At 41.8% G+C, this 24,842-nt stretch overlaps 1 protein-coding gene across 3 annotated transcripts in view; it reads left to right on the top strand.

Moving 5' to 3' along the window:
- The window catches only part of fnip1 (folliculin interacting protein 1), a 40,893-nt gene extending 17,558 nt beyond the window's left edge, over positions 1-23,335 (top strand). For 2 of the 3 annotated variants that reach the window (XM_023409533.2, XM_023409534.2), the window contains exons 3-18: positions 769-906; positions 1,030-1,130; positions 1,502-1,576; positions 1,786-1,877; positions 2,782-2,865; positions 5,560-5,631; positions 7,490-7,625; positions 8,898-9,099; positions 9,558-9,643; positions 14,443-14,589; positions 16,455-16,624; positions 17,706-19,455; positions 19,615-19,780; positions 19,985-20,185; positions 20,330-20,445; positions 20,926-23,335. In XM_023409533.2, coding sequence (XP_023265301.1) covers positions 769-906; positions 1,030-1,130; positions 1,502-1,576; positions 1,786-1,877; positions 2,782-2,865; positions 5,560-5,631; positions 7,490-7,625; positions 8,898-9,099; positions 9,558-9,643; positions 14,443-14,589; positions 16,455-16,624; positions 17,706-19,455; positions 19,615-19,780; positions 19,985-20,185; positions 20,330-20,445; positions 20,926-21,004 — 3,615 coding nt within the window. In that variant the 3' untranslated portion in view covers positions 21,005-23,335. The remainder of the gene's footprint in view (positions 1-768; positions 907-1,029; positions 1,131-1,501; positions 1,577-1,785; positions 1,878-2,781; positions 2,866-5,559; positions 5,632-7,489; positions 7,626-8,897; positions 9,100-9,557; positions 9,644-14,442; positions 14,590-16,454; positions 16,625-17,705; positions 19,456-19,614; positions 19,781-19,984; positions 20,186-20,329; positions 20,446-20,925) is intronic. The other variant, XM_023409535.2, reaches the window with a different exon arrangement.
- Positions 23,336-24,842: the final 1,507 nt, after the last annotated feature.

The raw sequence follows: 24,842 nt of genomic DNA, 5'->3' as shown, positions 1-24,842 counted from the left end.
CCTCATCTCAGTCTGTTTTTCTTTGTCCCCCCTTCATTTCTCTCTCTCTCTCTCTCTCTCTCTCTCTCTCTCTCTCTCTCTCTTCCTTCCCTTCTCTTAACATTATCATCAACAGTGGCTTCAAGTGAGCCATTACCAGAGCCCAGCTAAAAAGCACACCCTCCCCCTCCCACCCTCCCAAATGCATTCCTCTTCAATAGGCTGCCAAGTTAAGAAGGCACATGACACAGGCCAATTGAGCTCACATTTTAGTTTGCTGTTTACACAAGTGCCTCTAGATTAGGTTTCTATGGTTTTTGGTCTTGAACAGTTCAATTCAGTTTGTGTTTTTCCATTTAGAAGCCTACTTTGTATGGACCATTTACTTTTTTCTGGGACTGGTTAAAATGTCAGAGCATCAGGGTGAAATTAGACAAAAGGTTTATGTTTGCAGCCACGTGTGTGGGGCTTTCCCACATAAATGGGTTGAATAAATATTTGTCTGCATCTGTCTTTGTGATATCATGTCAATGTGCACAAAATAGCTAAGGGCTGCAGCTGATTTTTGTTGCATTAATGGTTGCACATTCTTATTATTTTGTTGTTTAGTCCATTATTATTTACAAGGGTTAGAGAGTAATACCAACCAAGAAGCAGCTTGAAAGGTTTATCCATTGCTGCTGAATGTACTTTGTAAAAAGACCATTTTTGTCAACCACCTGCAGAGTTAAATGAGTCTGTGTTCCTAGTCTTTGGCTTATAATGTATTTTTTGATTCTCACCTCACAGAGCACCGAGGGCCAGGTGAAGATGTTCGGGAAATGCTGCCAGCTCCGTCCTACAGGTGGCAGCAGCAGTTCCCTAGACAGCTCCTCCTCTTGCACCTCCGAAACCAAGGAAACCAAGGAGCAGGGTCTCCGCTTCCAGGTAACACATAGACATGCATGCAAAAATTCTCTGCAGTTATATGTATATGTGTACCCCTGCATTCACAGCCGCATAAGCAGGTATACACACAGGACACTTACATATCTCTTATCTCTTTTACAGGGTTCGAGGTGTTCGTCCGATGTGGTGATGTTGGGGGAGATGATGTTTGGCTCTGTGGCCATGAGCTACAAAGGCTCCACGCTAAAAATCCACCAGATCAGGTAAGAAGAACAGGGATGCTGGCTTTTCTTCTCACTACTGATGATCACATAAAATAAAAATTAGCCTCTGACCATGGAGCTTTTCAGATTTGCTTTGACATTTTGCACAGCTTTTAGTATTGGATTGTGGGATTTTTTTTTTTTTTTTTTAATGTGGGTTATTCCAGTATCAGGTGCTACTTTCGATTCTTATTACTGCATAATGAAAGTAAGGACAGAAGCACAGACAGGAGGAATCAGGAAGAAAAGGAGAAGTTGTGAATTGATGTGGTAGCAGTAGAGACAAATGAGATTGGATGTGAAAGATGCACAAGCACATGAACTGAGCACACGTGCTGATGATCTTTGTCCCTTTGGTATTATCATATCAGATCGCCACCTCAGCTGATGCTGAGTAAGGTTTTCACTGCCAGGACTGGAGGCAGTGTGTATGGCAGCCTCAACACGTAAGCGTACACACACACACACACACACACACACACACACACACACACACACACACATATCCTATGGCAGCTTCTTCTATAAATCAGCAGTTGTTCTCAAATGTTCATATCGTTTATGCGTATGTACAGCACAATTGTGTGGTAGATACATGTTATAAAATCATCCACATAAACTAACTCTTATTCCTTTTCTGATTCATCTTGTGCAGGTTACAGGACAGCCTGGAGTTCATTGGACAGGACAGCAACACCCTAAGGCCTGATCAAAACACAGGGCCCAACAGTCTTCTAGGGAACATAGGTAACCATTAGCAACCCAGTGCCACACCAAATCTTTAGCCACCAAGACAATTGTCCTATTTCCTTTAAATTCACTTATGAATTGTAATTAGAAAGTGGATGAATCTATTTGTTTTCCTTTTGATTACAACCAGACACTTAATGTAGTTACTTTAAAATTGTAAGGATTTGTCGAGCGTGTATTAATACATATCAAGATAATTTTATTAGGATTACTTTTATGTAATTTAATGGAAATCTGATTCAGTTTCTAATATTGCCTCAGTAACTATCAGTGTTTATCTCTCCCTTTGAGGAATAACACAAATGTAATGGAATACTTGACTGTATGAAACATTGTTACTATTTACAGCTTAAGGGCAAGTGCAACTTGAATTTTGCCCTTTGTTTAGTTTATTTCACGGTTGAAATGCCTTTGTAGAACTTTTCGTAAGCAGCAGGTTTTGTTTTTCACTTTCCTACTTTTAAACATTCCTGTTTGATTACAAACCAGACTGGAAAGACTGCCAACAGCTCTCCCTTACTGCTAGAAAGACAAATATTAAGAACTGTTGGCAAATTCTATCCTATCTGTGCATTTTCTCTCTCATCCTCACAGAAAAGACAAAAATTATCTGCTTTTGCGCATCAGATCTATAACCCATCACCGTTTATTTGTTTGGTTAACTGTTTTTTCTGTGAGTGATACCATCCTTCCTGTTTGTCTCTGACTGACCTACCAAATGATGGGCATTATTTCATTCCAGACTAAAAAGCTCCTGTAACTCAGTTGTTTACTACAAGATGGCTGGACAACAGGAGGTTGCCAGTTTTCCTCCTTACTCATTCACTAACCATGGTTCATGTTTTTTGTCTTTTTGCCCTCTTCCTTTCTTCTTTTCCATGTTTCTGTTTGTGCTGCGCAGGATTTTCTCAGCTCTGCAGCCCTCGCCGGGCCTTCTCTGAACAGGGCCCTCTGCGCCTCATCAAGAGCGCGTCTTTCTTTTCAGGTTGGCGCTTAAAACTGGCCATGACTGACGTGCCAGTTGCATGCATGTGTATTGGCTGTAGTTGCAGTGGTAGTGGCTGAACAGGCCTTGACTCTCAGCGACTGCATGCCTGTATGGTGGTTTTTGCACTAGAAGTGGTAGCAGTAGTCATAGCATGCAATGTCACAGCACGTCTGCAAATAACTTGGGTCAGATAGTAGCTGCAGAAATAATGTTTGGCATGTTCTCCAAAACCAGGATAATATCTTCCCTTTAATATAGTCTTTTTGGGCATGTGAGAGCATTTGGATTCAAATCCAGGTGGCACCAAATAACTGTGAAAATGTAGTCCCTGGTCTATTCCAAGACACCCCCCACCTTTAGGTTACATGTTTCTTATATTTCCAAATGCTTCTCAAAATTTGCGGTTAACTTAAAGTAGACAAACTGCTATCAAGTAAATCAGACAGTTTTGCTAATGGCTGTGTCAAATAAGACAATGTCAAATAAATCATTAAATATACAGAACTATCTGACCCAGGCCTGGAGGTATGTCACGCACGCAGAAATGGTGTGCATGAGTGCTGACTGGTGTCGGTGGCTGTAGTTCTAGTTGTGGTTTTTGCAGTTCCTTCTATTCACTCTCATCCTTTCACTAACTTGTTGTCTTTGACAGTGTCTGTGATACTTGGGCAATACTTGGGCATATTAAGGCTTAATGTATGTTTTTGAATATCAACTACAGTATGCATTCATAGAATTTTGCCAATATGCTATTTAATGATTTTTTTGAAAGTTTAAGCTTAATTTTTTCTTTGTTATAAACCTTTAATGATCCAAAATTGCCTCAGCATGCATGGAGCATCCTTGTCCACATTCATACAGTTTTACAGTCTCTCACTGAGAGTTGCTGGCCACCAAGCAGCTCCATCTGAGCGGCTGGTGGTAAAATGCCCGGTTGAAGGGCGCCTTGGCAGTATAAGAAAATATATAAAAAAAAGATACTTATTTTCCCTGCTGAACTTTTCTCAGACTGTCCAGGTATTTAAACCAGGACTATTTCAGTCACTATCCAACTTCCTCAAATGTGCATTGTAAGATCGCCTCATCGATCCCTGCCAGTGACTGTGAAACCTGCTTAAAATAGGGGTACCTGTTCGTTATAGAATACTTAACTTATTGGTAATATTGTTTTAAACCTTGCCCATGTATCATCACTGTTAAGAAATGGACTGAATTCTCTCCCAATGAGCTCTTTGATCAGCTTGGTGTTTACTAGCAAGTAGAATAAGTACTGATTCTGCTTGTCCCTCTTTGTGTATTTACTAGGCAAACCAGATGATAACACAAAGTCTTTAAAGCAAATACTTACTTTATTTTCACTGACACTCCAACTTTGAGTGCAACAGTAGAATGATATATATCCATGCTGATTAGTGAGCTCCATTGCCAGAGGTGGTTATTCCTCACTCTCTTTCACTGGGGTAAAACATCTGCCTTTGCTGTAGTAAAGTGGTGGTGAGTTTTATAAAAAAAAAAAGAGCCGCTCCCTGCGCCATGCTGCCTACCCACAATTCTGTTTAGGGCACCCTTAGGTTGGCATGGCATGTAGCACTGTCATTTATGCAATGTTGGTTTGGTCATAAAGCACAGTGTGCCACAGGAGTGCACATACACACACAAACACTCAGATTGCTTTGCCAAAAAAGTCATGTTGACTTGCCCATTAATCATCTCAACCAGAACTATGCTTTCAACAGCACAATCAAATGCTCCATTTGTGGCTTTCACACCTTTGCTGTTAGAATCATTGACATTTTTCCCATTTTACCCCAAAGTGTTGACGAGCAGGACATTTGAGAACAATCACACACGCTCATTGACGTCCATTGCTACAGTGCTTGATGTAGAAAGTGTTATCACAGATGTTGCTGAGCAAAAGCCTATACAGCCATCATGGTTTTTGTCTTATTTGCTTTTCTTGTGACACTTCCTGTTTCTGGTATTACAAAACAAAGGGTGCACTAACAGCATGAGAATCAATCAGTAACAGCCATTTCACAGTAGAAATGAGTCCAGCACCAGCTTGTGTTTGGAGCCTTTATTGTGGTGACCTCACATGTAGAATTTGTGTTGGTTTGTAATCTAATGTTGTTACAGTTGTTTTAGATTGAGTCTTTTATTTTTTTGGTATTTTAGTTGTTACTAAGACATTAAACAGCCATTTAAAACATTTTCAACCTTACCTCTACTACACGTACTTTGTGAACACTTGCACATAATGATGCAGTCACTGGCCAAGCAGTATCAAGAAAAACCATACAGTTTTCCCATAATAGTAACTTTTTGGGGACATTGCTATACTTATAGCTCATCCAGACATGATGCTGATGATGTAAAGCATCCAAAAACATTATCCTTTGGATGTGTTTGTGCTTGTGGTGAGCGGAGCATCCCCAGCATGTCTGGTGCTCCATATTAGTGACGACATTGGTCGGTTTCTCATAGGTTGTTTTTTTCTTTTTTTTTTGATCATCCCTCTCATTTCCCTTTCTCCCCACCTAACCTCTTCTTTTCCCCTTTCCTCTATCTCTTTTCTCTCTCTCTGTCACCCATCTGTCTTTGACTTTTATCTCCCACTGCCCTCTTTCTTAACCTCTTTCCTTTACCTTTAACCCGACCCTTCATCCTCTCTCTCCTCCTTCCTTCTTTCAGGCCACAGTCACCCCATGGACATGCCTGGCCGAGGGCTCTACGACGAGAGGGACAGTGGCATCGCCAGGTCAGGTAGGTTAATAAGACTTGGAGCCAAAGCCTGGATTGACCTACACTCAACACCACTTTCAGTCATACGGCTGAGCTTTTGAATTGGGTTTACATTTATTCTTGTCAAGATCAAAGAGGTCAAGGAACAGAGAAGATGAAGTGTAAACCAGGAAATGATTGGACTAATACACTTCACAAAGTTTGTGCCATCTTGTCTTCACCTAAGACACATTGTATGTTCCCACAAATGAACTCTGGTTCTCATCATCTGGAATTCCCCAAAACATGAATGATGCAGCTGATGAGTTTAGATTTTCAAGCTCTTCCTCTTCCTGCCTGAAAGTGGTTGACCCGCTTTAACTTGACTGTTCAAGGTCAAGAGCATGAACATTTACGTAAGCACTGGTTACGTTAACCGGTGGTGCTTAAGCTGCTACTTCACTAGTGTGGCATGCAGACGCAGAGCAACATGCATACAGTTTTCCATTCATTAAAAATTATCCACAGGTGCACCCACTCGTGGCCGAATGGGATGTGTATGGAAAGAGAGAGAAGGGTGAGAAATGCAGGGTAAGAGAGACAACAATTCTCTCTCTACTGGCAATCCTTCAGTATTTTAACCTAAAACCAGAGAAGGCAGAAGATGATGCAGGGGAGGAAGACGGTGTGGACGTCTTTACACGGCCTGCAGGGTCTGGAATACTTTGTGCAATGGAAACTGACCCCACCCCCTCTTCTGTTCCTGACCCCCCTCTACAAACACCACCGTGCCCCACTGGCATGACTGGTACGAGGGGAATTGCGCTTTCTGCTCAAACCAGGGTCACATGCAGAGAGTTAAATATAGCAGCTTTAAAAACCTGTTACTTTTAAATGAGCTTCTAATTCAAGCCTCGACCTCTCATCTCCACTCTCTCCACCTCCCCTTTGCAGTTGGGCTGGAGAGCTCTTTATCTAACTCTGACACACACACACACACACAAATGTACATGTCCTTCTGTAACACACAATCTCTTCCCGCCTACCTCCCTCTCCTTTTATTACAGTTCTCTTGCTAAGTCTTCAACCCTCTAGCACAGTTTTCACACACACACGCACTCACTCATTCACTCACTCCATGAAGTTATCTCTCTTTATCTCTTTGTACACACGCAAGCACGTACACACAAGATTACACACTGTCTAAATGGTTCATGTGACTATTGATCAGAGCATGCTGCCTGGGCTGTAAATAACCCTGTGATCTGTGATCTGTGTGTGTGTGTGTGTGTGTGTGTGTGTGTGTGTGTGTGTGTGTGTGTGTGTGTGTGTGTGTGTGGGTTGTCATTACCATGCCAGCCTGGTGTAAAGCCAGGTTGTCCAATAACTGCAGCATGTGACTGTTAGCACACTAGCTGATATTAGATGTCATATGAAAGGTATCCAGTAATTAGGGGCTGTGTTCAGGGAAAAGAGGAAAGAGCAGTGTGTGTGGGGGGGTGTTGTGTGTGCGCGTGCGTGTGTGCATCTTTGTGTTTTGTGTGCTGTATTTGTTTGGCCATTTTCAAGTTCTTTTCTTTGTCTTACTAAGAACAGTTATTGTCCTCTAGATCTCTGTCTAGTTCTGTGTGTTATTGTGTGTGTGTGTGTGTGTGTGTGTGTGTGTGTGTGTGTGTGTGTGTGTGTGTGTGTGTGTACGAGGTGTCGTTCAGAATGAATAACCCTACGCACTTGTTGTCTGACTCACTCTTGTCCTTTTCTCTTCTGTCACTCACCACTCCCTCCATCTGTTCCCTGTTCCTTTCTGTTCTCCCTCTCCTCCTGCTCTCTTGATTTCTTTAACTGTTCTCTCTACTCGTCTCTCTTCTCCTTCTCTCTATCCCTTCGCCTGTCCCTTTAGCTTCTCTGAGCAGCCTGTTGATCACTCCCTTCCCATCCCCTGGCTCCTCCTTGACCAGCAGCTGTGCATCCAGCTACCAGCGCCGATGGCTCCGCAGCCAAACCACCAGTCTGGAGAATGGTGTTTTCCCCCGATGGTGAGACAAATACAATCATACATGTACACACAATTGTGCAAAAACATTTTACATAGATCAACATGCACTCAAATAGAAAGAAAAATTGCACAAGGTTGCAATAGAAAGAAAGTTATTACACACGCTTCTTAATACAGAGAGACACATTTCTTTGACTGACACACAAACGAGCAAGAGCACAAACACACAAGAGCTTCAGCTAATGCTTTTTTGTCATGAGTGATTAATTTGCCAATTATTTTCTTGATTAACTGATCAATTGGCTAATTCCCACCAAAATTTGGTTATTTGAGGTTTCATTTTGTCTGAGTGCCTCAAAACTCCAGGACAATTTACAATGTTGTTATGTCAGTTTACAACACTTTAAACTGACACAACAAAGACAACCAGAAAATCCTGACAATTAAAAACTGAATTTGTGGCATTTTTGTTTGAAAATGACTTAAGCAATTAATTGATTATCAAAATAGTTGATTATTTGATAATTAATTTGCTGATTAATTTTCTGTCAGTCGACTAATTGTGGATAAATGTGGACTGACAAAGAACACATACTACCTAGTCATTTATCCCCATCCATGTTTCTTTCCTATTTAGGGCTCCTATCAGGCTTTTGTAGTTTATCCTGTTAGGACTTCCTCAGAATCCAACAGGCAGCTGGGAAAATGACACACGCTGCTGTTATGTGCTAATAACACACGCTCTATCCCACACACATACACACCCACACCCACACACCGTGCTTTGGCTAGACTGGATGCTGTGTTGGCCTGTCACTGTAAACGCAGCTGTCAGCCTCAGAGTGCCCTAATCTTCCAGGTGCTCCAGTTCAGCTCGTTTACCAGCTGCAATAGTGAAAAAAAAAGTCTTGGATTAAGTGTCTCGTTACATGTTTTCTTTGCTTAATATGTGTGTTCAAGTATGACAGCTGTTTTTACCGGCAAAAATGTGGATCATATATGTTGGATCATATTTAGTGGTTGTAATTAACAGTATTTACCTCTAGCCAAAGTGCACAAAAGTGAAAGACACGTAGTAAAGGAGCCCCTTAACAGTATTCTAACTAGTTGTTATGTGGGGAGTAGTATGGTAGGTGAGAACTTTATTGATTTTCATGGTAAAATAGGTTTGTTCTAAGAAAAGTACAAGATCTAGATTTAAGTTAATGTTTAGAAGTTACACACACGCTTAAGCCTGCAGAAGTTGTATCGAAGTTGTATCAGATCTGTCTCTGCTCTGAAGTTAACCCCCTGTGTGCCCTGTCCTGATCAGGTCAGTGGAGGAGAGCTTCAACATGTCTGACGAAAGCGCAGGACCGAGCCTTGGCGTTGCTCGGAAGAAGAAGATCGCCATCGGGGTCATCTTCATGCTGTCCCCCAATCCTGAGGAGAACAACCGCTTCCAGGATTTCTTTTTCTCCCACTTCCCTCTCTTTGAAAGCCACATGAACAAACTCAAGAGCGCCATCGAACAGGTGAATTAATGCGTACGGCTGCAATTATAGGCTAACTGCATGTTGCATTTCTCTTTTGTGTTTCTTTTACTGATGTCAACATGAATATTTTTACCTACTCTAAAATCAGTGTTCCAAGGTTTGTGGAGATAAGCCTGTCTTTTTAACAGTGAGATATGTACAGAACCCAAATGCAAACTTTACACCCTTTGCTACCCTTTGTAATGATCAGAGTTGCTGTCAGATTGACTGGTCAATCTGTCAGCCTGGTAGCTGATAGCTGTGGGTTCTGTTTACTGGTGTCTGTAGTTGGCACTGTCAAAGCTCTGGATGACTTCCAGGTTTACCCCCCACCATCCCCTTTGCCCCCCGCCGTGTCTTCTCCCTCACAAATTCCTTGCTCCACCTTTCCTCTAACTTTGTTTGTCAGCTTCAGTGCCAAATATCTCAAAGCGTGTGTGTGTTGTGTCACTCTCAAGGCCATGAAGATGAGTCGGCGGTCAGCTGATGCCAGCCAGAGGGCCTTGGCCTACAGCCGAATGGTGGACGGGCTCAACGAGTTCAGGTTGGGCAACAATTTGCATTGACATGACAATAATCTTACATAATTTGCATAATTTAATTTCTACTTTTAATACTTAATATAACTTTATAATTGTATAACTGTGATTAAACACAATCATTCAGCAATATAGCACAAATTACAACAGTATGTTTTATATAGCACAAAAACAAAAATCACTCAGAGTGGCAAAATGTTCACTGTCTTTTTACTGTATGTTTATTGACAAAATCTCACTGGCATTTCACCAAAGCAAACATCTAGGTTTCATTCACTTTGTATGTACTGTAGCCAAACACTCATTTTCTCCTTGGGAACATAGCAAGGTCTCCACATTATGGAAGGCTCTGGAAAAATGTGACATTTAAAATCTGTTTCCAGGAAACAGACGTTGCACTTAATAGACATATCTGGTATTACCATGTAATCTGACACAAGACTGTGCTCTGCAACGTGTATCATTCATTGTGTTTATATCAGTCCTCATTACAGACAGTCAGACACTGGAAAATTGTGTGGTAGACAAGATTTTGTTTCTTGATAGTGAGGGAACCTGGGCAGGATAAGGTGCTGGAAAGGCAGGTGTGATGGAAAGCAAAAGGGAGGTAAAGGACCTGTACTGGAGAATGAAGGGCAAAAAATAGGCATGACACTAAGCTTATCACACACTGAGAGGAAAGATAAAGGAAAGACTAGTGTCTTACCTTCCAAATATTTTTAGAATTTCTTTTTATATATTGTTTTTTACTTTTTCTAAACTAGTGTTTGTCAGAATTGCAACTTTGATAAAAAATATTGCAACTTTCATAAAAAACAATTTTTACAGATGTCCCATTTAAACTCCTTAAATAAAGTTCTAAACATATAGTGGGATCCAGCAGACTGAGACTGTCTAACACACCAGGGCTTATTCTTAGACAGTAGTAGCAAAGTGTAATATTCCTTAAAGTAGGTCACTAGGTGCCCATACTTATCCTGTGTTACTTATGTAATGACACTAACATTTGCTTTAATAATAATAACAGCTTTAATGACCTGAGAACTATTTTACACATGTCTTTTATTCCAAGCACACTTTGTCAAGCTGGTCGGTTGTCAGAGAAGTAGACAGTAAACTTGCTGGTAACATCTGACATTTATCAGCTTCTGTGGCTTGCAGACAAAAGAAGCATCTCATTTATCAATGTGGATTACAAGAAAACATGATTATGTTCACTGGTCAATGGTCACATTTTGTTGATGCATTACTCCAAAAAAGTAGTTTTTTTATTTAAAAAACTTGAATAAAAGCTTCTTGTTGACTTTTTGTTGCTGGACTATTAGAAAAGACTACATGGTAACTGTCAGCGAGCGTTTAATGTCTGTTTAACAAGGTGAATTTATGGGATCTGAAGGTAACAGAGGTGAGCTGAGGGGATTCTGTTATTCTGCTCTAGTTACTGAAGCTGTGTGCTGAGGTGTTGCAGCAATCAATAATTAATTGGTTGATCTGAGGATAGTGTGATGCTAACATTATCTGCCCTTCCTCATATGTTCATTTCTTTGTGAGTATAAAAAATAATTGATTACATGCATACTAAGCCAAGTAAGACATGTTGAAATATGTTGGGTAAAAGAAAGGAGGAACATATTGTTGTCTTGAGCAAACCATGTTGCATTGCAACTCAAGTGCATGCTGGGAGGTCTTGCTCTAGGGCTTTGCTTGTGTTTAGGCAATCTCATTGACCATAGTTTTAGAAGCTGCCAGTTAACTCTGCACAACTGTGTGTGTGTGTGTGTGTGTGTGTGCGTGCGTGCGTGCGTGCGTGCGTGCGTGCGTGCGTGCGTGTGAGAGAGACGTGCTTGTCATCTCTGTAGGACTATTTGGTTCTCACACACTCAAAACACACAAACTTATTTAATGTGTGTGTGCATACATGCCTTTCTCCGCTGCTACTTTCACTTGCCACTCACACACTGGCAGGCAGTTCCCTGTCTGAGGTCCCCTCATTTCTGCAGTCATATGCCTGTTGGCAGCCCGCCACAGCAACCCAAGCCTCCTGAGTGGCAACCCTATCTAGCTCAGGCACTGGCCACGAGCACCAGAATAGTAAATAATATACGAGTGCCGGCAGGAGGAATGCTTTTGCACAGGACAAACAAAATATCTGTAAAATCTCACCTTCAGATAGCAGCTAAATATAAGTGTTGCCACCTTTGCCATTAAGGGGGTTTGACTTCATGGAACATTACAGAAGGAAACTGGAAGAAATGCTTTTGCTTAATGCTGATGCTACTTTGACGTAGTTGGAGGAAAGGCGCGCACACATACCCATGCATGCTGGCGAAGATAAGCTGCACCTTTTGGCAGACGCATGTGTACATAAAAGTCACACCAGCCTATACTGGGGTTATGTTAGGTTTTGCAGCTAGATTACAGGCATGGGTTCTGTGCAAAGCAAAACACTTAACACAACAGGATTTTCTAAATCCCATTTTACCACACATACATACAAGAGTGCACTTATCTTTTCAGATGCATGCACCAAATGGCAGCCATCAAAAACAGTGGCCCCTGCAGCGTTGTTACAGAAATTCATGCCCAACATTGTGTTTAAAGTCTATAGCGGCATAAAATCAACTGAAATTAAAGCAAAAAATACATTTTTAGTTTCAGTTTTATACTAAACATTTGACTATGAGTGGTAAATCAGTGATACTAAAACCTTCATTTTGAATCAGAAAGTTCAGTGTTGTTTGCTTGAATGTGTTAATCTATGAATTTATGTAACAAACTGAAACAGTTGATTTGTAATTGGAACCAAAATATTTCAATGACCATAATTGTGCAGCTATAACTTGCCATGTGTACTACAGTCTTTAAATTAGCTTATGAAAACACAACACATCACAAAGCCAAAAGCAGTAGATGTGGTCAGGAATGTTCAAATTGATGCCCTCCATAGTGAAGCAAGTTAAATCTGTCTCCTCAGTCTGACGCACCATTTTAATTTCACATCACAGGCGCACTCTTTAAAGTTCACCTGAACAGCTGCTGCAGAAAGGCTGAGACCAGATCTCCCACTCATCTAGCACTGGCTCGGCCTCAGACCTCTGCCCACTGGGGGCTTTTGGTAGATGAATCTACACCACAGCAGGGTCAAGTAGGGCTTAACAAGGCCCCGGATAAGTCAACCCGTTTATAACACAGGAATGAATAAAGCACTATTAGGTCATTTGATGCTGCTGTCCAAATGACGGATCATCCCTGCTGCTCTGCTGACACTGATATGTAAAGAGAGTTGGAGACATGTTTTGTATGTGTTGACATCAAGTCCATTCGGGTTTGCTCCTGTTACGGCCACCGAGTACTGTGATTATTAATGATTCATCAGTGTTTAAATGATTCTTGCCAAGACTTCGATCAGTCTTGGTCTCAATCTTTCAATGTAAAAGTTACGTTTCTTGTAATTTTTTCCTATGCACTGGTGCACTTGTTCTTGTTGAATGATTCACTTCTTGGACTGAGACTGACAGTTTTTGGTTACGCTCAGGCCATCATTTGAAATTAAACATTTAACCAAACTGGAGATTGATCACCACAGTGAACTACACTCCTAACTGATAATCTTGAGAGCACAGGTTTAGAGTTACAACACTAAATAGCTTAGTCTAATAAGAACTCCTTGCAACAACTGTATTGCAATAGAGTTGAATTCACTAGTTCTTCTTTTTACACCAAGTTGAAAGCTTCTTGTAAACCCAAAGACTACACATGGTGTTCCTGTTCCTGTTTAGAAAAATACACCAATGTAAAATAGCTTGATCATGGGAACATTGGAGCCCAAGCAATGGCCACTTTCACTGTGTGACACCTGTGTTTTCTCTCAGCATGCAGCCTGTCTGCATCTCCCCTGTCACTGGGTTCTTTATAGGTCAAAGAGACTGTTTACTGCAGAATTAACCTTGTTTTGCAGCCTGTGATCTCACTGCAGTTTCTAGTCAAACTAAATAAAGCTTCGAAAACAGCACAGAGTTTTTGTTTCTTATCAGCAGCACCTATGAAGTCTTGTGACAGATCACCTGCGATGATAGCAGTTGGTTACTTTACTTTTAAGTTAGGCTGGCTACGCTGCTGTATTAGATGTGTTTGCAGAAGATTGTAGTTGTAATATGGATTCAGTTTATATGTTTGCAACGAGTAAGAGTTAGCAGACAAAACACCTCATTATCTGATAAAAAAAAACTGACACCTTTTTTTTTTTTTTAATTTCTGTACTATTTTGCATTTTTAAACCCAGAATCCAGCAGCTGCAGTCCATATTTCAGCTCTGACTAAAAAACGCCTGATTCTCTACATTCCTCAGGCTGCAGAGATTCCCCTCTGCCCCTGTGTCAAAGCTTGGCCCCTGGCCGAGACATGCTCACCAACACGCCCCACGTTCCATGGAAACTCCAGTCCTTCTCAATGGACAAATGCCCAAGCCGAGCCACATACAGATAGTTATACACACAGACACAGTACAAGAGGCAAGTGTGTGTGTGTGTGTGTGTGTGTGTGTGTGTGTGTGTGTGTGTGTGCGTGCGCACGCGCATTTGTCAGACTGTCAGTGACACACACACAGCCAGGGTCTCCCATGGCCTCAGTGCAGACAGCAAAGCTCTGTGAACTGAGATCTCTTTTGTTTACCCCGAGAGACAATAACGTGCCTGTTCTATCTCTGTCTGTTTTCTCCCTTTTCCCCTCTTTCCCTTTCATTCGCTCTTTCTCCATGCCCTCTCCTTCTTTCATCCCTCCCACCCTTGCCGTACCTCATCTCCAGGATGACCATCTGCGACCTCTACACCATGCCTCGGGTGGCTGAGCCTGTCTGGTTGACTATGATGTCTGGAGCGTCAGAGAAGAACCAGCTCTGCGGCCAATTCATGAGAGAGCTCTCCCTGCTGATGGAGCAGGCCTCCAAGAACCAGTTGAGTGTCTACTTGTAGTCACACCTGGTCTACCATCAGACACTGAATTTTTAAAATGTTGCACAAGTTTAAGAAGTTGCCTACACCGGAATCAAGGGAACTGCATGAAATGCATTTTCAAACACATATCATATCGCATGCTGGTTTTCAGCAGTTGTATGGATACATCAGCCCACCAGTATTTTAACATTTTGAGCGAACAGAAAGCAGACAGGCATCAAGCAAACTCACAGATACAAAAAGGGAAAGACATGCAAGTTAGTACTCGGGCATTAAGAAAGGTTACACATCACACAGAATAGTCTATCCACATCTTTTGTTGGCTTGTACTTCCTGGACAGGCTTAACTACAGAGAAACACATGCAGATTCACACACACACACTATTCATTTTCTCTCCCACATACACACATTCTCTGGACTGTCTCTCCCTTTCTTACACTTAAACACACACACACTTTATTTGTCTGCCTCAGAGGGAGCTGTGAATGAGAGGCTCCCTGCCAGTCTCTAAATACTTATTGTTGCTGTTACAAAGCCATGTCAAACCACTGCTGTACATATATGAATTGGTAGCAAGGCCTTTATTGAACATAGCACCCATATTCACTACAGTTGATTTAAGTAGCATTCAGCACACTGAACTGAATTGTTGCATCAAGATGATCTTAAACGACAGCAGTAATTGCCTAAATTTTTAAAAAAGTGTATATTTTCCTAATCATGATCAGTGGTTGACACAGTAAAGATTAAACCTGTATATTCTGCATGTTGGGAGCTTTCATGCATTTGTAAATACTAGAGCTGCAACTGGTCCAGAGCAGTTCAGTTTCCTTTGGCATGGGCACCCTGTGTAAACAGGACAAAAAAAGCAAAGGCAGAAACCTAACAATTAGGCAAACATAAAGCAAAACTTAAATGTCTGCAAATAAAGAAGGGTGAAAAAAGGGCTTCAAAGCAAAATTGAAGAATACAGAAACTGTATTTAACATAGGCGACTTAACATAGGCTATCAGCATGGCTTGAGAGGGTGGAAATTCAAACATGAGCAACAGAAAATTCATGTTTAAAAGATACCACAGTTCCACCTACACTCTTTGGAAATCTGAAAAAAAAAAAAAAAAGCGTTATGGTTGTTCTTGTTCTTTAAATCCCTGTACGCTCTCTGTATGTCAACCATTAATAGAAACTGCGTCTCCCAGGCAACCATTGGTGTTTCTCTATCAGAACCACTTCTTAGATTAAGTCACTGTTTCCCCCACCATCGGTCAGGATGACTACCACGCAACTACTTCTACTTCTGACTCCTGAATTAAGCATTGCATTTCCCTGGCAACCACTGGGGTTACTCTATCACATCGTGTCTTTCCCGAGGCATCGCATCAGCATTTCCATGACTGATAGTTTTGATGGTTACTGCAGTCACAACTGTGTTCTAGCACGTGATTGAACTTGACTGCCATGACAGTGTTGAGCCATGAGACAGGAAGGGAAGTAGACACTTGTGGTCAGGAAAGAGAAGTGAGTCATGCTAACACAGCGTGTGTGTGTGTGTGTGTGCGTGCGTGCGTGCGTGCGTGCGTGCGTGCGTGCGTGTGCGCGTGATTGATGTATGCGTCTGCACAAGTCTCTGTATGTGTGTGTTACGAACATATGAACAATGGATGTGTGAATGTGGTTTCCAGTTCATCAAGAAAAGGTCCGGCCAAAGTTTTCTGTGTAGTAAGAGAACATCTGACCTAGCTGAGCAAGGTCAGGGGGGAACTCCGAGAAACAGTGTTATTTCTAATAGATAGCAACCAGCTAGGAAGTAAATTTTTGGACTCTCTGGGTTTCTTCTGACCAACCTGTGTCTGATATTCCAGATTCCTCCCCGCCTTATTGACAGCCGTCCTGACCAATCATCTGGCCTGGGTCCCCACCGTCATGCCCAATGGGCAGCCTCCAATAAAGATCTTCCTCGAGAAACACTCCTCCCAGAGTGTCGACATGCTGGCAAAGACACACCCCTACAACCCACTGTGGGCACAGCTAGGTGAGAGAGTCAAACAAACACATAGGCAAAGCACACACAGGTTGAGTGGGATGTACCTTTGTATTCTGTCAAAGCACCTGGCTGGAGGGGAAGTAAAACATAACACCTGTGTTTGGTCTTCATCTTACCTGAAGCTGGAAAGCATCCTAACGTGCCATTGTTAATCATTAGAGCATTAGGACAAGTTAGGACGAGACTATGTTCTCTACATGCAACTCTATTAAGTCTTCAATTTGTATTAGCTAGTCATGTTTATGTCAGTATCATACTGTACGTGTAATGCAATTACTGTAGTCAAGTTTGAATCCTTTCTGTGGTAGCATTTTGCATGAAAGTAGAGATTTTATGTGTTTTATAAATATGTAATTTTCTCTGGTTAATGAGAAGTGGAAACATGTTCTGCAGTGGAGAATGTTGCATTAGAGGAAATCAATAGATACATTTCTGTAAAAACAGTCTGCTGATGTGTGAATAGTGGTAGTTTTTGTATAGATGAATAGAAAGTAATGATATTTCAAAAATACACAGACATCTTAAAGAGTATGTTGAGTAATCCACACTTTCACCTCAAGTGACATAGGAAATATTCAGAAATTGAGTTAATGGTGACCCCTAGTGTACAGAGCATAGAACTGCATAAGAAAGCATTGATCCTCAAATCAAAAAATATAACAAGTACAGGTAAAGAGTGAAAAAAAATGTATGGGTGATATTGTTTTAGAAAGATAAATTGGGTATATTTAACTGATACTTGTTGAAATTTGGCTTTATCTGTCCAGGAAGAAATCCAATTTGTGATTTTCTCCCTGTCATATCTTTATATCCAGCATGATCAGTTTAATTCTCAGCCAACGGAGATATGAAAAATACAAAACTTAAGAACAAACTAAGATATGAATAAATATAAATATTAACAGTTGATTTTAGGTAATCAAGTACAACACAGTGGTGACTATACTGTATGGTCAGGAAATAAACCTAACAATGTAAATAAAAATGACATGTTAAAATGACTAAATGCATTTAAAGACTCGTTCAGAGATTCTAATGAGTCTTTTTTTCTTTTCGTCAATGTGTGTAGGGGACCTGTATGGGGCCATTGGATCACCGGTGCGGCTGTCGAGGACAGTGGTGGTGGGCCGGAGACAGGAGCTGGTCCAGAGACTCCTCTATGTCCTCACCTACTTCATCCGCTGCTCTGAGCTGCTGGAGACTCACATGCTGGACAGTGCTGAGGATGAGGCCATCGTCATGCCCGGTTCCCTTATCACCACCTCCCTAAGGAAAGGAGAGGTGGAGGAGTCGGACTATGTCCTTGTTACTGTCCATAAACCCAGTGGGGACTACTTGTCCCAAGATGCCCATGGCCGTCAGACTGAGGCAGAGGACAGTAGTTACCCTTCAGACAATAGCCTCCAGAGCAGCACATATACAGATGCTGAGGTGGAGCATGGCGCTGGGAATACACCCAAGGAGGAAGATGAGGATGAGGAAGACGAGGAGGACAGCAGCGAGAGTCAAGGGTCTAGAAGCAGTGTGCTTCAGACGGGACACAGTCAGGGCACAATTCCCATTATCAGGACTGCAGAAGCAGCTGAACCTGGGGAGCTGCGCAGGGAGTCTAGCAGCCCGCTTGGTACAGAGGCACGAGTGGAGACAGTGCTGCGTGTTGGCTCGGCTTCCCCCAGGGAGCAGGTCTGTGTGCTGGATACAGAGACCAAAGGTGACCTGAAACTTATTGTCCCATCCATACCCACAACCCTTGCATCAAGTCCGTCCCCACCTCCCACCACAGAGCGTAAAAACTCTTGGACAGATGCTGGGATGGATGCAGGGATGGGGAACCAGGCCACCAAAGTGCTGGTTCCTCGGTCTTTGGGAATCCCTCTGGAGAAGAAGCCCCCGGATAAGAACCTGGCCGCCACGGTGCCGGTGCCAGTAATAATGGGAAACACCATGACAGGGCCCATGGCTTTGACTCTAACAGAAGAGGAGGAGCCAGCAACGAAAGTCACTTTCCTCATTGGAGACTCCATGTCTCCTGACTCAGACACGGAGAGCCGCAGAAGGAAGGTGGACGAGGAGATTAAAAAGCATCTCAAGGACAAACTTCACCCACAGCTGCTCTTGCATCAGCAACAACAGCATCATCAGCGATATCAACAGCAACCACAGCAGCTGCAGAGAGGAGCAGATTCAAAGACCAGCAACACCAGTGCATCAGAGGACCAAACCAAACAGACCAAGGCGGCTCCAGCCCTGCAGCGGGTATCTAGTAAGATGCCCCAGTGGAGCCCAAACTGCATGGATGTTTTTGATGAGTATTTCAGCTTGGAGAACCCCGTGGAGACAAGGACAATAGACGATATTGCCAAACGTCAGGAGGCCACTACCACGGACAGTATGCACAAAGACTTGCTGGACCCCTCGGGAGGCCCCCGGCCTGGTGACTTGGGCAGTCACAGCTTTCAGGGTGGAGTGAGGAGTCAGGGTTTGGGTCTCTGTTTAGATTCAGGTAGAGGAGAGGTGGGGTCCAGCAGGAAGGGAGACACCTTGTTGGATGTCCAGAGGAGATGCAGGTGTGGGTCTACAGACTCCTCCGACACCTGTTGCTGTAGGGGCTGTTCTGTTGAGCAGGATAAGGGCCTTGTTTTGTCAGTCCTCGTCCCCCAGGATGGAAGCAGCAACAGCAAAGAGGACCAAAAACGCAAGGTGGTTCCTGTCAACGACTGGGAGATACCACGCAACGAGAGCTCAGACAGCGCATTGGGGGACAGTGAGAGTGAGGAGACAGAGGACTGGCAGGAGGAAGTGCTCGTGCCCTTCCCTGGGTGAGTAGAATTCAGTATTTATATCAAGTGCTTTGGTTGTAACCAGTAATATCATAGTTATATGATAGTAATTGCAGGGGATATGTGAGAATAACATTTTATATTCATCGTTTTGAAAACAAAAAAATAAATAACTCATGTCATATGTTTGATTTACAGAGCAAAATTGGTGGAGAACTATTCAAAGCCAAGCATAGCAAATTTTGGTCGGTCTCTGTTTGGAGGCTACTGCCCCACCTACGTGCCAGACTTTGTACTGCATGGGATGCCTAGTGACGAGAAACTACGGCAGAGCCTCATGGCTGAATTAACCCATGCTGTTCAGGTAAGTATTTGGACCTATTCTTTAGGGAGATATACTTTCTCATTGCAATATAGAACACAGAATTTTGAGTATTGCCATACCCTTTTTAGAGCCATGAAATGATATTCCTTACATACACATATAGATACATGCACATGTAAGGAATCTGTGTTTTCCTTTATGTATGCATTTCATGGTTTGATTGACTGTTCTTGTCCTCTATAGCATCCAGTATTGGATGAGCCCATAGCGGAGGCCGTCTGCATTATAGCAGACACAGACAAGTGGACAGTGCAGGTGGCCAGCAGTCAGAGACGAGCAACCGATGTCAACAAGCTGGGGAAGGAAGTCCTGGTGTCCAGCCTGGTTTCCAGCTTGTTGCAGTCCACTCACCAGCTCTACAAACTCAACCTCTCACCCAACTTTGTAGGTTACACCTCTCAGTGTTGGTGCTGTAATGTGAAACAGAAAGACCTTCTGTTTTAACCACTGATCATTTGCCTGTATACAGTGATCACTTTGTTTCTTCTGCTTTACCAACCATACCCCTGTCTCTCTCCTCCTCTTCAGTGTATAATGCACCTTGAGGACCGCCTGCAGGAAATCTACTTTAAGAGTAAGATGCTTGCTGAGTATTTAAAGGGCCAGACGAGAGTCCATGTGAAAGAACTGGGCATGGTCTTAGGGTAAGTAGTCAACTTTTATTCTAACGTCACAGGTGCTGAATAGCTCTACCTCAAAGTGATGAGTTCATTACATAATGAAAAACCTATCCCTAGTAATGTGGAGAAAGAGTCGAGGACACCAGATGAATCTATAGAACAAGTTTAAGCTGAGTTATCTGGAGCTGGAGCTCTATTCAAAGTACAAACAACAATTGAAATTTAAGTAAATTTGCCAGGCAAATCTTTAGACTACATACAAGTGGATTCAGTCCAAGTCAGCTCTGTAGCTGCATCTGTGCTGCAAAAAATAATGTCACACATTAACTTTTTTAGGTGGTAAACAAATACCACATTCAGTGCAACGTGAAATCACAGTGACCATTGCCTCAGGGTTTATGGCCAGAGAAGAGTTATGTTGAATTGATTTTATTTCATTTTAATTTTGATACTTCAATACCGTGTTCTGATCTTTGCTCTTGTTTCTTGTTTCTGTTTTTGCAGAATCGAGTCCAGCGACCTTCCCCTGTTAGCTGCAGTGGCCAGCACTCACTCCCCCTATGTGGCTCAGATCCTGCTATGAGACTGTAAACACACTGAGGTCCCAAGCAGCCCGAGGAAATCAGTCAAACCTGGGTGGTGCCACTCAAAAAACGGCCGTCCACGCTCCGCAGCTGACCCCCGACATGGTTTCCTGTCCCGTGTGCCTGGGCTCAGTGGGATCTTTGCCTTGAGCCTGAGTGGTGCACGTCTTTACGGACCACAGCCAGCACCGCCCCTCACTACCACTGCTGCTGAATTTGGTGCAATGCTGATGTTGCACCACAGGGTGGGGCTAGAGACCACAGACCTACAGATGGAGTGAGGCTCTGTGGATGACTGAAGCATCCCTCAAATGACCTTCTCCTGTTGTTTGAATGTTTCTTTTTAAAACAGGACTTGTTTATTTTTGGACACAAAAGCCAAAGACTTTATTCATTTTCCCAGGTGAGAATGAAATTTTAAGATATCGACAGTACATTAACAATGAATTTTGTTTTTTCAACTGCTTTTTTCTGTACAATCTTAAACCCAGTCATACAAAGTGAAGGACTACATGTTTAAAGGAAACAGATGGACATTTTTAAACTTTACTTTGAGGTAAATATCATTGAGAACATTTATCAATCTCATGCCAATTATGTCATGTTGTTTATCTTCATGTTTTTGTTTACAAGCCAAATTTCCCTGAGATATCTCAACAAATCTGACAAATTTAATTTCTTTTTTGTCAAATTGCAATGCACACCTGACTTTAAAGCCTATGTTTTTGTGGCAGAGGTGGTAATCGATGCACACCGTGATTTTTAGTTCAACAAACTGGTTTTGAAATGGCTAAAAGTGGCTTTGACATTCTTATCATAGGTACAGCACTACCTCAGATCTTCATATGGGCAGTGGATGACACACACATTTACAGCTGCCCCATAGAAAACCCTGAGGTATACTTTTTAAGCTATTTTAATCAGAGGAATGTCAGCGTAAACTGTGTGCAGACTCTATGCTGTGTTCTTTGAAAAAGGGAAGGCTGTTTAATTCTTTAGGATGAGCGTTACAAAAAAAATGGAGGAAAAACATATTTTTGCGTCAGATTGTGATTAAGAAGGGTTCCTTTCTACTGTGGAGCTAAAACATGCACCATCTATGTATATTTTAAAACTAAATGCTGAAATATTTTCACACTTTTATAGCTTTGCCACCTTTATACCATGTTTACGGCTTCGATGTTTGCTGCAGAGGGAGGAGAGAGAGGAGGAACACAGTAGGCCTTATAGTGGATATGTATGTATCAGTTAACACTACTGTATTTTCAGAGATGACAGTTATACTCACAAAAACACACAAAATGCAAAATACAAAACTATGGTAGCACACTTTTATCTTGTTTTCCTTTTGATTTTCCATGACATTGACAGGTAAATGATTTTGGCTGTTATGCCATATACCCAGGGTGCGATTTGCTGAGTGTAAAGAGTTGGTTTCCCAGCTTCTGCTTTTGGATTCTCTCCTGGGCATAAAGTGTAACCTGCAGCGGGGCCAAGGGGCATTATTTCATTATTCTCAATATTACTTTTTTGTCGTCTCTTGACAGCATTGGGAATTAATCTATATTTTCTCTGTTTTATTGCAGACGAAATAGGGTGAGTCAAAAATTTCCCAAAGAATGACTGCATCATTTATAATAAACAGTCAAAAGCAGAGAGGAGTTTCAGATAAATGCACATCCATACTGTCTTTTACCACTGTACCTCTGTGCTGCAAATTTACCTTCATGCCAAGGGAATTGCAGGCAGAGGAACAAAGTAGTGTGGTGTCTGGTAACTTTATTTGAAGCTCCGTATTGTCTACCATTAAGGTGACAAATCCCCAATTGTGGCTCAGGTTTGTGTGTTTTATAACAGAGCTTGTTGATTGGCTTTATGTTCAACTGTACACTGTGAATAACTGGCAGTGTAACCCTGAGAACTGGACAGTGTTTGTTTGTCTCTTTCTATAAAGTCAAATCGCACCCTGAATATGACCCAAGTCTTAATGGAGAAGTGGCATGAATGCATCACAGGCTTCCGGAGAGCTCCTTTTGCTGGTAAAATTGATACATGCTTGTTATTGTATTGAACATGCTCAGCTATATCAGCCTACGTTTTGTACAACCCAGCCATTATGTTTAAAAGGTATGAATTTATATCTGCTATTCCCTCTTTGTATATGAATAAATTATTTAGTTGCTCTTGGTATGTGTAACAGTTCACATAAACTGTACATATTCAGTTTATTTCCATGCATTTGTACAGAATGTCTTTTAAGAACTGTCTCCTCAAATTATTTTTCCCAATTTTATGGGAATGTTGTGCAATAAAGATGCCGATGTTGAGAATTTATGTGTCTGTGGGAATGTTTTATGTCACAGAATCAAAGGGAAAGGAGGGAAAAAAATTCTGGAAAAGTTAAATATTGGATGTGTGAATATAAAATAGTTTTCCCAAAACGGAATACCGGAGATCCAAGAGCTATAATTCAAGTCCAGGAATTTCATAAAGAGAAAGCGAAAAAAAACCCCTCTGTAGTTCTGTACTGACAGTATGTACACATAATGAAATTACCCACAGTAACTGAGCTCTAGATATGACCACATATTGCTTGTTTAGAAGATATTGCATTAAAGCAACATTACAAACAAGCTTTATGTGAAACCACAGGCCTGGCTCTGATACAATGAAGCAGCTCCAGGCTCTTGTGTCTTCACATCTCAGATTAGCAGCTGTGGTTTCTTCTCTCTTCTCCCACAAACGCTGAATAAACTCTCCCAAGATTGTATAATTGTCGCGTGTGAAATGGTTTTAGGCTTGTGGTTATCCCAGTTGGGAAGTCTTATTTTCTTTTTTCTTTACCTCCAAATTGATTTATTTACACGTTTTAATTTTATATGCAGAATAATTTACCCATTGCTATAAAATATATTATTGTTTTTAAACAGACTGGAAAGTAGCTATAAATTAGCGCAAACTCTATGCAAGAATAGGACTTTTGTTTAGATTGGAGGTCGACCGACGTCTAATGCTCACCATCTGGATCACACATTTTACCCACCTTTGAATTTACCACCCTGAAGCTGGCTTTGACGCCACCCCACTCCACCTACTCGCGGCACAGGAGGCGAAACGAAACGAGCATACAACACCGCAGTTATGCAATAAAGAAAGGAGTGTCCTGGCTGGAGGCGTATACACTGGCAGAAAACATGAACGTGTCTTCTGTCAATGAGGACATCACTGTAATCCCACCTTTCCTCACGTGTGTGGCTATTTTAGGAGGCGATCAGAAAGTGACACTAAAACAAGTGACTGCCATGTCAAATGTTTCATCTAAATTTAAACAAACTAAAGATGCGTTGAGCAGTTGTGTTTTTGCAAGTTAAAAGTTTAACAGTAGAATAAAAAACGCCAACATAAAAGCGTCACTTTGGATTTTCTACTAAAGCAGAATACGTGAATGTCTTGAGTGAGATTCTGTTTTTAAATGCACCTACAATAAACCTGATTATTCCGCAGTTTGAACAGCAACCGTCCATGGTTGTATGAAGTCCCACAAGTCAAAAGGGAGGACCTGTGATGCATTTTAGTACTCCCTTGGAAGCTCGTACGTTTGTAACTCGAAACCAGTAAACGTCGCTTGCAATGATGTTAGAAAACGAGACTATGCAACTTTAGATAAAGTTAACAACACAGCTTTTGTCTTGTAACTGAAAATTTGAAATAAAAGCAAAAAACGCGCCCTTACACAATTCAAAACATGCAGGGGTTTTGCTTCTACAACCTAATTGGTCTGGTATGACCAGTAGCCTTTGGTAGCTAATAATAACTAATGTTAGCAAAACTTTAGAT

The sequence above is a fragment of the Seriola lalandi genome, unplaced genomic scaffold (assembly GCF_002814215.2).
Source record: "Seriola lalandi dorsalis isolate HSWRI2012SDOR001 ecotype SW California unplaced genomic scaffold, Sedor1 jcf7180002054396, whole genome shotgun sequence".
NCBI classification, from domain to species: Eukaryota; Metazoa; Chordata; class Actinopteri; order Carangiformes; family Carangidae; genus Seriola; species Seriola lalandi.
This window is presented reverse-complemented; position numbering and strand designations above follow the sequence as displayed.